At 29.9% G+C, this 12528-nt stretch overlaps 1 protein-coding gene across 1 annotated transcript; it reads left to right on the forward strand.

Annotated features, from left to right (window-relative positions):
- The first annotated feature begins 6736 nt into the window (after positions 1–6736).
- On the forward strand, positions 6737–9533 carry LOC115719658 (glutamyl-tRNA reductase 1, chloroplastic). The gene is made up of 3 exons (XM_030648778.2): positions 6737–7141; positions 7725–7966; positions 8061–9533. Exons 1-3 carry the CDS (start codon positions 6850–6852, stop codon positions 9192–9194), a joined length of 1668 nt encoding a protein of 555 aa, XP_030504638.1. The 5' UTR covers positions 6737–6849; the 3' UTR covers positions 9195–9533.
- Positions 9534–12528: the final 2995 nt, after the last annotated feature.

Raw genomic sequence — 12528 nt, forward strand, 5'->3', positions numbered from 1 at the left:
AAGCATTTCCAGTGGCTATGATTCTATGGAGATATGAGTAAAATTGGATGAATGTGAAAATTAGATTGGTTGGTTAAGACATCATATTACTTCTTGGGATAAGTCAAGTTCTTCTCTAAAGCACAAATCATTGTTGAAAGTTTCCAAAATATGGAGGTATAATCAATAAGTAGGGACATAGGTAAATATACTGAATCTATAGACCTTTTTAATTTTTTGGCTTGATGTGTATATATTTGAAATACAATCATTGTTCTATACTAAAGAACAATGCACGGTGAGTAAATATTGTAAGTAAATACATAAATGCATTTTTTCTTTTTCTTTTTTTGTAATACTTGATTAACCTAAGTTGTCTAATACCTTAGGCATATACAATATGACAAAATATATTCCGAAATCAATTTGCATCATGTATTTTTAGGATGCAAATTAAAAATAAGAACAATTAATATATCAATTATAGAAATAAAAGCACATAAAAAGAATTAATATCGAAAGTTAAGATGAGAATATAAAAATTACACTTTAATCCTATCAATATTACTAATTTAATCACTAAAATAAGTAAATTCAAAGCATGATAATAATAATAAATAAATAAATGAACTATAATTTTGTTACTCTAAAATTTTGATGTCTCTTTTATTGCTTAAAGCCCTTCATTTATACTAATTTGATCCCAAACTAATAAGATTCGTGCATTTAGGTATGGGAGAAATGTTGATTAAGTATTTTTGTTTTGGGTTAGTGTGAATGTGCTTACTTATCTTTGGGCTTTTCACCTTTGTCACTTTTATTTTTATTTTTATCAATTATACACAAAATCTGCAATATAGCACAAATTTGATTGAATTAAATATTTTCAACTATAATAACCTCACAACTAAAATCATGAAAACAAGTAATTTAAATGGAATTTACTTGTACAATTAAAGCCTTGAAAGTTGAAATATACATATTTTAGCATTAATTAGTTACTAAGGGTACATCAGTGCACTTCTTTTAAGGGAGTAAATCGGTGCACTCCTTTTAAGGAAGGAACATTGCTATATGACACCTATAGTGCCTAGTACCATGATGAAGAGCGCCTTATAATTAGTTAGCAATTTTTTATAATATTTTTTTAAGTAAAATAAGTGAGACACGATATTGAGTTGCACCAATAACGATATTACACCTCGCAAAGGGTGCTTAGCACCATGGGTGCCCTTTAGCATTTCTCTTTAAGAAAGTGCAATGTAGAATTTTCCTATATTTATTGTGTCTAAATAACTTTCATTTAAATTTGGAATTATTTCACAAATACACAAAAACAACAAAAAAAAAATGACAAAAATACGGTTGTACGGAATTCTAAATATTTTCACAATTTTTATGATTTTATATACAAAAAATATGGTTTTTTATGTTGTACTCTTGTTATTTTTTGTTTTTGTTTGGATATTATTTTTCTAATTTTTTTATGTAATTTTTTTTTTGTTTTCGTGTTGTTTTTATAAAAAAAATTGTAAAAATGTAAAAAAAAAAATCTTTAAACGTAAAAATATAATTTTCTTTATAAAAATAGTGTTTCATATAATTATTCCTTCGAGGCACACCTAAAATAGTAATATATATGCGCTTATTTGAATTTTGGTTCTTGTTTCATCCACTTGTATTCAATAAAAAATTGAGTAATTTATGGTATAAATACTTAAGTTTAATTTTTTGCGGTAATAATACCTAAGTTATATTTTTGAAATTCTGTAGGTATCTAACCGTTAAATGTTAAGCCATTATATCTACGTGTCATTTTCTCATTGGTATATTTGAATAAATTTTTTTTAAATTAATAAAAGTTTAATGACTTGGACCAATTAGAATTGTCACGTGTAAATAAAATTATAATTTAGATATTATTACTAGTTATTTATTTGCAACTGAGAATTAAACTTAAATATTTATGATGCAAATTACTCTAAAAAAAATAAAATGGATTAAACTTTAATAATAAAAAAGATGAGATAAGAGAGAAATTTGTTAAGTAAATTTTAATGGAAAAAGAAAGTCAAATTTACCATTTTAATTTGGTTGACCATAATTTTTTAAAACTGCCATATAACATGACATGTTATAAGATTCAAGGTTAGGTGCCCAACAATAAAAAATAATATGAGACTTTTTTTCTCAAAAAAAAAAAAAAATATTAGACTTCTTAACCAAAGTTTGACAAAGTACTATAATTAGCTACATTTATTTATTTATTTTCTGGAAAGAAACTATACCTAGCTAGTTTCTATCTAAAATTTATAATGTTTTTCCTAATTTAGTATACTTAATTTATTGTATAATTCATGAACATTAAAGAGTAGAAGAGAATAAGTCTTTCTTCTTAAAAAAAACTAGGTGGCGTTTGGTTGGAGGTAATGAAATGGAATGGAATGGAAAGGAAACAATTTTTATTCTATTCCTTTGTTTGGTTGTATTTTAAAGTATTGGAATGGCATTCCAATAGAATGCTCTTTCTACCATTTTGGTGGAATGGCTATTCCATTTTAAAAAAAAATGAATCACCATTCCAATGTAACAAGGAAAAAAAATTCATGATTTTTTATCAATTTTTTTTTTATGCATTTTAAATTTTATTCCATTCCATTCCTATTCCTATTTCTATTCCCATTCCTATTCCTGTATTTTTATTCCTCCCAACCAAACGCCTCCTAAAAAGAATAAAAATGGAAATAGTCATCTAAAAGACCATTCGGACCTTACTGTACTGTGAATTATTTAAAATTTCTCAAATTTAGAAAATATTTTAAATAATTATAATATATAATTATTGTATAAATAAAGTATTAATGCTCAATAAAAATACAATGAATTATGGGTGAGTAGGAGAGAAAATACATAATTTTTAGTGTTTCTCCAATGTACCCAAAAAAGAGTAACAATGCATCTCTACTGTTTTGGCATGGAGAAAAAGATTTAGTTAGTTTTTTTTTAGTTGTGTATGTTATACTTATTTATTTAAGATAGGGTAAATAGCGGTATAAGTACCCAAAGTTTTGAGTTTGTAAGCATTTACCCAATGATTTTTTTTAGTGACATAAGTACCTAATATTTGTAAAACTGTAATTTTTCTCTATTTTCGTCAGTACAAGCTCTGTTTTAAATTTATTAAAAAAAGATTTGGAAGTAACTAATACTACATATTTTTCATCCAGACCAAATAATAGGGGTGAGCAACGGTCGGTTTGGTCGGTTTTTTACACAAAAAAATCCGAAATTCGGTTTTTGGTTTTCATGGTTATAATCCGAAAACCGACCGACCATTATACAAATGTAAAAAAACCGACTGTTTTAATCCACAGTTTGGTCGGTTTAAACCGGCCAAACCGAACTTCATTTTTTTTAAAATAAGTTTTAAAATTTTTTATAATTATTTAAAAACTAAAAAAAATAGAGTATTGTATCAAATATCATATAATTTAAGAATAAAACTTTCTTAGTTAAATAAATAATGTAAAATAAACTTTTTTAAATTTGTTCAAATTATTTATGCTACTAATATGGTAATGAGTTATATTAAAAAACTTGTATTATTTTATGAATGTGTATGTATAATATGTAAATGCATCAAACTATAATAAAATAAAGTAATGAATAATTGAGACTTTAAATAAAAATGGATATAAGTAAAACTAGTTTAATAAAATTGTATATTAAATATGTATAAAAATAATATATATTTATAATATATATGTTCGGTCGGTTTTTGGTTTAATCGGTCGATTTGCCATTGACACTAAAATCGAAAGCGGTTTTTTCGATTTTTGGTTTTTTCGGTGTCGGTTTTTTCAGTGTTCGGACGGTCGGTGTATTCGGTTTGGTCGATTTTTTGGATTTTTTGCTCACCCCTACCAAATAATCTAAATTTTTTGTCTTACACGTGTCTTGTTTAAAGACAATAACAGAGTATGTACTGATGAAACTGGAAGAAAATTACAGTTTTATAAACATTGAGTACTTATGCCACTAAAAAAACTTATTCGGTTTATGCCGCTTACAAACCTAAAACTTTAGGTACTTGTGCCACTATTTACCCTTTAAGATATTCGGTAAAAAATAAAAAATTGAGAATAATTTACAATATAAATTCAAACAAATTATTTCAAACACGTATAAAATTAAAAGGGAAATTTGACTTTTTATGCTTACTAATATTTTTCTCCTAAACACATAACATGTAATATTTGTGGGATGTGACACATTATACAATATCCTTAAAATACGCCCATTTACATTATCCCCTATCCCCTCTCTTCTTCTCTCTTTCTTCATACCCATATCGGACCCCCATCGGACCCAATTGGGGTCCCCGTCGGACTCCCATTTACAGCAGATGCATCGGACCCGTCCCCTCTCTTCTTCTCTCTTTCTTCATACTCATCGGACCAGTCAGACCCAATCGGGGTCCCATCGGACCCGTCAGACTCCCATTTACAGCACATGCATCGGACCCGTCGGACCCAAAAACTATATTTTTTCGCTCATACATCGGACCCCATCGGGCCATTGTCTTCCCCAAACTGCGATTTACCCAAATCGCAATCTAAACCTTGGACATTGTTGGGCACCGTTTGGGTCTCCTCCGTGCCGAAGTGGGTCTCCACCGTGACACGGTGATGAGGGTCGGAATGGTGGGTGTGGGTCTCGGTCAGGGTGGTCAGTCAGAGTGGGTTGTGTGGGGGGTTGTGCGATGTGGGTTCGGGCGAAGGGTGATGATGAGGGTCGGAATAGTGGGTGTAGGTCTCATTCGGAGTGGTCAGTTGGAGTGGGTTGTGCGATGTGGGTTCAGGCGAAGGGGAAGAGGCAAAGAGAGTCTGAGGGAAGGAGAGAGAAAGGGTTTGAAATTTTGAGAGGGGTATTTTTAGAATTTTGGAAAAGTGGTCATATATTTTCAATGTTGTAAAGTATTAATTTAGGAAAAAAATTATCCCTTAATCCATACATATAAATTCAAATTTCTCTATTAAAAATTACATTTAAAACGTCCCATATTAAACTTCTTTTAAGATTTCTCAAATATTTTACATGTTTTAAATAATCTCAAAATCTCAACCCATGTGTCCTCTCCGTCCAATTAACTAATAAAAATATTCAGAAAAAAAAAAATGAAAATTAGAAAGAAGTTTTTGCTTTTAATTTTGGATTGGAAATTATACTTTAACAAAATTGACGGCGGGAGCGTGTAAGTCACGCGGCCACTAACTACGTGAAAAAATGAACGTTTTCTTTTTTTTTTTCTCTTTCAAAAAATAAATTAAACTTGACGTTTTATCTTATTATTATTTTTTTATAACTAAAATCGACGTTTTCTCTTGCCTTAAATTGACGTTTTCTTTTTAATTTAATTTTTTAAAATTGATGTTTTCAAAAAAGCTAAACTCACTATACTTTTATATTTGGTACGATTTAATTTTCATGTTAAAAAAATTATAGTTAAAATTCTTAATATTCACAATCGTATTGGTTAGGAGTCCTTTTATTCACTTTAATCGGTTAAGCTCTAAAGTAAATTGCTACAGTGTACAAAAGTTATGTGTAGCGAATTTTTATTGGTTCACCGTGACAATCCACTTTAGCACTTAATAGACCAAAGTAGATAATATGAGTGTTGAACAAAACGATTGTAAAAATTAATGACTTTAGCCATAATTTTTTCTGTATGAGAGTTAAATCCTACTGAACTTAAAAGTACAAAGAGTTTGGCCGTAAATTACTCTATGATTTTTGTTTCCGTATCAAATCATTTCCCTAAATTTTTAAGGCGGTTAGAAATCCCCTATATTAAAATTGTTAGATTTAAGGACTTTTGTCTAATTTAATAAAAAATGTCAAGTTTAAAAGACATAATTTGATACATATCAAAGTTCAAAAAATGTAATTAGGTAGATATATGAGCATGATTTAGCATATAAATAATCACTGAATTAGTAAAATTGAATAAAATTAAACAAAAGTCATTAAATTCAACAATCTCAATAGTTTAAGAAAATTTTTTAACAACAAAAAAAATTCCGAGACATAATTTAGTACACATCAAAGGTAAAAATCCTAATTAGCCTTTCAAAAATACACTTCAAAATAGTTTTAATTTTGCATTTTTTATGAAATTTTACATAAAAATCCCATATGAACTAACAGAGTAATCTAAATCGCAACCGAAATCTACATAGTAACCCATATAGAAACTACCACAACAACCAAAACCGTATTTTTTATTTTTTTTTTCAAATTTATAATTTAAGTTGCTACAGTAGTTATTCGTATAGTTTTTATGTAGGTTACTATATGAATTTTAGTTACAATTTATATTAGTCTATTAATTATTATAGGAGAATTACTTCATATACTATTTTTTTAACTTTTTTTTTTAAATTTACGGTTTAAGTTTCTAAAGTGGTTGCAGCGCTAGTTGCAATAGGGATTTCTATACGATTTTTGGTTGCAATTTAAGTTGCAGCGCTAGTTGCAATAGAAACTTTTATATAGAATTTCATAAAAATACAAACAAAATTATTTTGAAGTGTAAAAATAAAAAAATCCTATTATTTTATGAGTTATTACATAAATTTCCAAAAAAATATAAGCAAAAAACCCAAACATAATTTTGGTTATTGTTCAAAAAAAAAAAAAATTGATTAGGTACAACTAAACAACGTGTTTTTTCTTCGGTCAACCATTTCGCAGGCCACTTTATATAAATATATATATACATAAATTCCTATCTTCGTGTGCCGGCCAAGCGCTTTTTTTTCCTTCTGATCTGGACTTTCACACCTTTCTTAGCTTCCGATTTCATCAATGGCGGCCGCCACCGCCACCAATGGCTTTCCCACCCGCTCTCCGAACGCGGTTGCTGAGCTCTCCACTTCGAATTCCTCCTCGACTTCTCTTTCTCAGATCCGATTTGGATACACTCCTCTGCGGATCAAGAGATTGGTCTCCGATAGACGGTCTTCGTCTCTAAGTTTGGGTCTTAGATGTTCGATGATTGATGACTCTGATAATTCGATGCAAAACAGTCGTATGGCGATGGAGTCCATGACTCTTGGTGTTTCGGCTCTCGAGAAACTCAAGACCTCCGCGGCTGAGAGTGAGTCCCGATTATTTGTAGGCTTGTATTTTTTGTTTCATTCAAATATATGTTTTTTCTTTTAATCGTTGATTTGCCGAAATTGCTTAATTAGTTTGCTGAATTAATTGTCAATTGTTCTCTTGGCTGAGAGTATCTCTTTCGAAATTTGTTGTTAAAACATTTATATGTAGAATAGCAAATTCCTTTTGTTTTTTTGATTATGAAAATTTTCATTTATTAAATATTATATTCAATATGAATTTGGCCCAAGAACATCAAAAAAAGTAAATTGTTTTTGCTAGTTTATTATATTTTGGCAAATTTATCTGTTATTTTGCTGGTAACATGAGTTTTCAGATAGTGTTAAGATTTTTCAGCAAAAAAAAAATAGTGTCAAGGTTAATTCTTTAATTGTGATATTCTCTTTTGGAGCATAGAGACATATATGCAAATTTAATTGTTTTCAACAAAAAATGAATCAAGTTCAGAATACTTTTTGAGTTTAGACTTTTGGTTCTTTTTCTTGTTACCAAAAGTTGTTCATCAAGTGAAGTATGTAACCTAACCTAACTTGTTCAATTTGTCCACTTTATTCTATCAGGGTATACAAAAGAAAAGAGTAGCTTTGTGATTGTAGGACTCAATGTTCACACAGCTCCTGTTGAGATACGCGAGAAAGTTAACATCCCTGAATCTCAGTGGCCTCAAGCCATAAGTGAACTCTGTGATTTGAACCATATAGAGGAGGCTGCTGTTCTTAGTACCTGTAACCGAATAGAGATATATGTTAAGGCTTTATCTCAGCATCGCGGGGTTAAAGAAGTGACTGAATGGATGTCGAAGGTGCGGTTTACTGTCTTTATGGTTTATACTTTATACACTATTGGTTCTTTTTTAGTTTGTAATTTATACTGACATAATTCTTCTCTGTTGGCAGACAAGTGGAGTTCCAGTTTCAGAGCTTTGTAAGCACCGAATTTTGCTGTACAACAAAGATGCTACACAGCACTTGTTTGAGGTGGCTTCTGGGCTCGATTCTCTTGTTTTAGGCGAGGGTCAGATTCTTTCTCAGGTTAAGCATGTTGTAAAAGTTGGGCAGGGAGTTGCTGGCTTTGGTAGTGGAATTGGTGGGCTGTTTAAGCATGCTATCACTGCTGGGAAACGCGTTAGAACTGAAACAAACATTTCCTCAGGCTCGGTCTCTGTCAGTTCGGCTGCTGTGGAGCTAGCTCTATTGAAGCTTCACGAACCTTGTTTCGCCAATGCAAGAGTGTTGGTGGTTGGAGCAGGTAAGATGGGGAAACTTGTGATCAAACACTTGATAGCAAAAGGGTGTGAAAAAATGGTGGTGGTCAACAGGAGTGAGGAGAGAGTTGCTGCAATCACAGAAGAGTTTCGAAACGTTGAGATTACCTATAAACCCTTTTCCGAACTGCTATCAAGTGCAGCTGAAGCTGATCTCATTTTCACCAGTACTGCATCAGAAACCATCTTGTTCTCAAAAGAAGAAGTACAGATGCTTCCCCCAGTTCATCCAGGAGTTGGCAACCGATTGTTTGTTGATATTTCTGTTCCCCGCAATGTGGATTCATCTATCTCGGATCTTGAGACTGCACGAGTTTATGATGTGGACGACCTAAAAGAAGTTGTGTCAGCCAACATGGAAGACAGACTCCGAAAAGCTAGGGAAGCTCAGGTGATCATCGATGAGGAATTAGGCAAATTCGAAGCCTGGAAAGATTCTCGAGAAACTGTTCCCACCATAAAGAAGTTCAGAGCTTATGTCGAAAGAATAAGGGCTGCAGAATTAGATAAGTGTTTGTCCAAATTGGGTGAAAACATCTCTAAGAAAGACAAACAAGCTGTTTATGATCTTAGCATGGGCATTGTTAAAAAGCTCCTCCATGGTCCAATGGAGCATCTCAGATGCGATGGGAGCGACGACAGTGGTCGGAGCTTAAACGAGGTACTAGAGAACATGAGAGCTCTAAACAGAATGTTTGATCTTCACACTGAAACATCTATGTTGGAACAAAAGATTCTAACAAAATTAGGAAGAAGCAAAAAATAGGTGGTTCTTTGTGGCCATTTTTTCTTGCTTCAAAGATTTTTTCAAAGAAATCACACATTTTTTATTCAAAAAAATTGAACATAAGAAGGACAAAACACGCAAATTCTGTATATGCAATATATATACACATATTTTTATATATTCTTACCTCACTCAGGCAAAGGCAAACGAGGAACAAGTCCAAAATTGGTGGTCACCTCATTTTGTGTACAAGAGATTTGTCTCAGCAATCACTTTACATTGATTGCTTTTCTTTTTTATTTTGGGTCAAATGAAGTAATTATTGTGCTGACCAATTCAAGTCATTGAATGAAATTATTAACATATTGTTCTTCTTTAGATTGCTTGTGTGTCTTTTCCCTTTCTGTTATTATTCTTCCTTTAAAACTTAATCGATTGATTTTCTTAAAATAACTTAATGTTAGTTTTAGACAAACCCTTTGTTTGTGTGAGCTAGATTCTTCTTACAACATTTGTACTATATTTACACCACTTGAGACATTATTATTGAAATTCAATATGGAATCTCTTATATTTTATTTAGGGTACGTTTGGAAAGCCACAATGTAATTAGATTTGTGTGTAATTAGAGGTAATTACACAATTTGGCATGTTTGTCTGACCATGTAATTACATTGTAATAATTGGAAGTAATTGAGGGGTTTCAATTACACTCTCCGCCTCCCATGAGAATTGAATGTAATTACATTAATTACTAAAAACTTTCCATATTAAACATTAGCTATTAAAAAAATATTATTTTCCCATGTAATTACTAACTATTTTGCTAAGCAAGATATTAGGAATTCATTTATAATTACCACCTTATATCCAAACACACCTTGCATTTTAAATATAGTGTACTAAACTGTGTAATTACTACCCTAGTAATTACCCTACTTAGTAATTACACAGTTACTTCTAAATACACACAGAGTGAAATGCTAAGTGGTATTTTAAGATACTAAAACACTATAAATTATATATTTGATTATAAACATTTTAATTTAAATAATATGTTAAATTACTAATTAATCAGGGAATGCTATGTTGACGATCTAATAATAATTACAAAAAATTGATCTAAGATGCTACATGTTGGAAATTTTAGACTATTTTTAATGAATAGTGTAAATTTTGTGCTAAATTTAGTCCAAAATATGAATTAATATTATATTTAGTTAAAATTTTACAATTATGTTCTAATATATTAGGATAAATTTTTTTTTCTTATAGAAATGTGTAAAAAAATTAATTACATTAATTAGTATAAAAAAGTAAATAAAAAAAGGATTATTTCACAGATACACAAAAAGAACAAAAAAATTACAAAAATACGGTTTTATGGAATTTTAGACATTCTTACAATTTTTTTGATTTTATTAACAGAAAATACGGTCTTTTTATGTTGTACTCTTGTTAATTTGTTGTTGATTTTTTGTTATTTGTATGTTATTTTTTTGTTGTTGTTTTTATGTTATTTTCAAGTTACTTCTATGTAGTTTTATATTATTGTTTTCGTGTTATTTTTATGAAAAACCGTAAAAATGTAATTTTTTTATAAAAAAATGGTATCTTATGCAATTATCCCAATAAAAAAAGATATTTATTAAAATTTAATTTATGTTATTAATATATGACAAATCAAAATATACCACACCTTTCTCAAAAAAAAAAAAAAAAATATATATATACCACACCAAGTTTAATTTTATAACCATAACCTAAAAATAATAGATATAGACCACATTACGGGACTGCAAACAGACAAGCAGAACCAAGCTGCAAACAAAGCAGCAGAAACAGAGAAACTAAAGCAAACTTCAACAAAACTTGGCTGCAAAAACAGGCAGCAAGCAACAAAATACTAGAAAAAAGTGCAGTAATCAAATAAAAAAAGAAAAAAAACAACAAAGCAAACAATGAGCCATCCACCCTGACTAGGTGTGTGCATAAATTGATCCAATCCAATGAGAACCGACCGATCCAATTACAACCGACCGCCAAACATTGAATATCCAATTATGATCGGATTGGATTGGATGTTATTTTTAAATATCCAATTGGATCGGATCGGATGGTGGATGTGGCGTCTAAAAATCCAATACATCTGACATCCAATCGAACTAATTTGTATTTACATTTAGTTTCGATGAGTAATTAGATTTTATATTGTTATACGTCAAATCTATATGTATATATGAAAATTAACATTAAAATTTTACTCTTTTTTTCTTGGATTGGATGGATCCAGTCCAATCCAATACATATTTGACCTAAAATATTGGATGGATCCAATCCGATCGAAAAAATACTAGGTTTAAAATATTAGATAAACTCAAATTAAACCAATAAATATATATGAAATACATCCAATGGATAGAACCGATCAAATGAATTTTCCAATGGACGTTGGATCGATTGGATGACTGAAATTGATTGGATCAGATCGGATGGTAAAATCTAACATCTAATATATGATTGGATCAGATCTGAATAGGCCTAAAAACATTGGATGTGATCCACTGAACAACCCTAGTCCTGACACTTTACCACTCAATATTACCCAAAAAAAACTTTCGGGACTAATTTACCAAAAAAAAGGGATTTTTTTAGGAATATACTATATTAGGTAAATTTTTACAAAAATAACGTTAATAATGTATCACACACAAAATGACGTGACACGTCATCATCTCCTCCACGATTACCTGCAAACATAAACACAACTGTTAATCCTAAAAATAGAAAATTACCAAAAAAACGGCAATTATATATACAAAAACTTAACATAACAAAAACAACGTTATTTTTGAAAATAATTGCCAAAATAAGGTGGCCCATGAAAATTTCCCAAAAAAAAAATAGTTAGGAAACCAAAAACGACATAATTCAAAGATCACTTTTTTGTTTAAGTGATATCTCTTATTATGATTTTTTAGTTAATATATGTATCTAAAACACTTGTTAAAATATTTTTTTATAGCGGTATTTATTATACTTACAACCTCGTGCCTGTAAACTTTTAAATTTTTTTAAATAGTTACATATGAATTTTTTAAAACACAAGTAAATTAAAATATTAAGAACTTTATTTTCTCTATGGTAAACTATTTAAATTTTTTAAAAAATTAATAACAAATACTACTATTATTTTTTTAAAAAAAATAACATATAATTTCAAACATAAATATTGACGAGAGAATGTATTAATTTTTTTTTTTCAAATAAAATTTAAGAACCTAACTTGCTGTTGCAAGGCTAGTTTAGTAGTAAGGGAGCGATGGGAAAAAGAGAGAGATCATGGGTTCCAATCTAGGGCCTTGAAACTATT

Source organism: Cannabis sativa, chromosome 2, assembly GCF_029168945.1.
Source record: "Cannabis sativa cultivar Pink pepper isolate KNU-18-1 chromosome 2, ASM2916894v1, whole genome shotgun sequence".
In the NCBI taxonomy this organism is placed as follows: Eukaryota; Viridiplantae; Streptophyta; class Magnoliopsida; order Rosales; family Cannabaceae; genus Cannabis; species Cannabis sativa.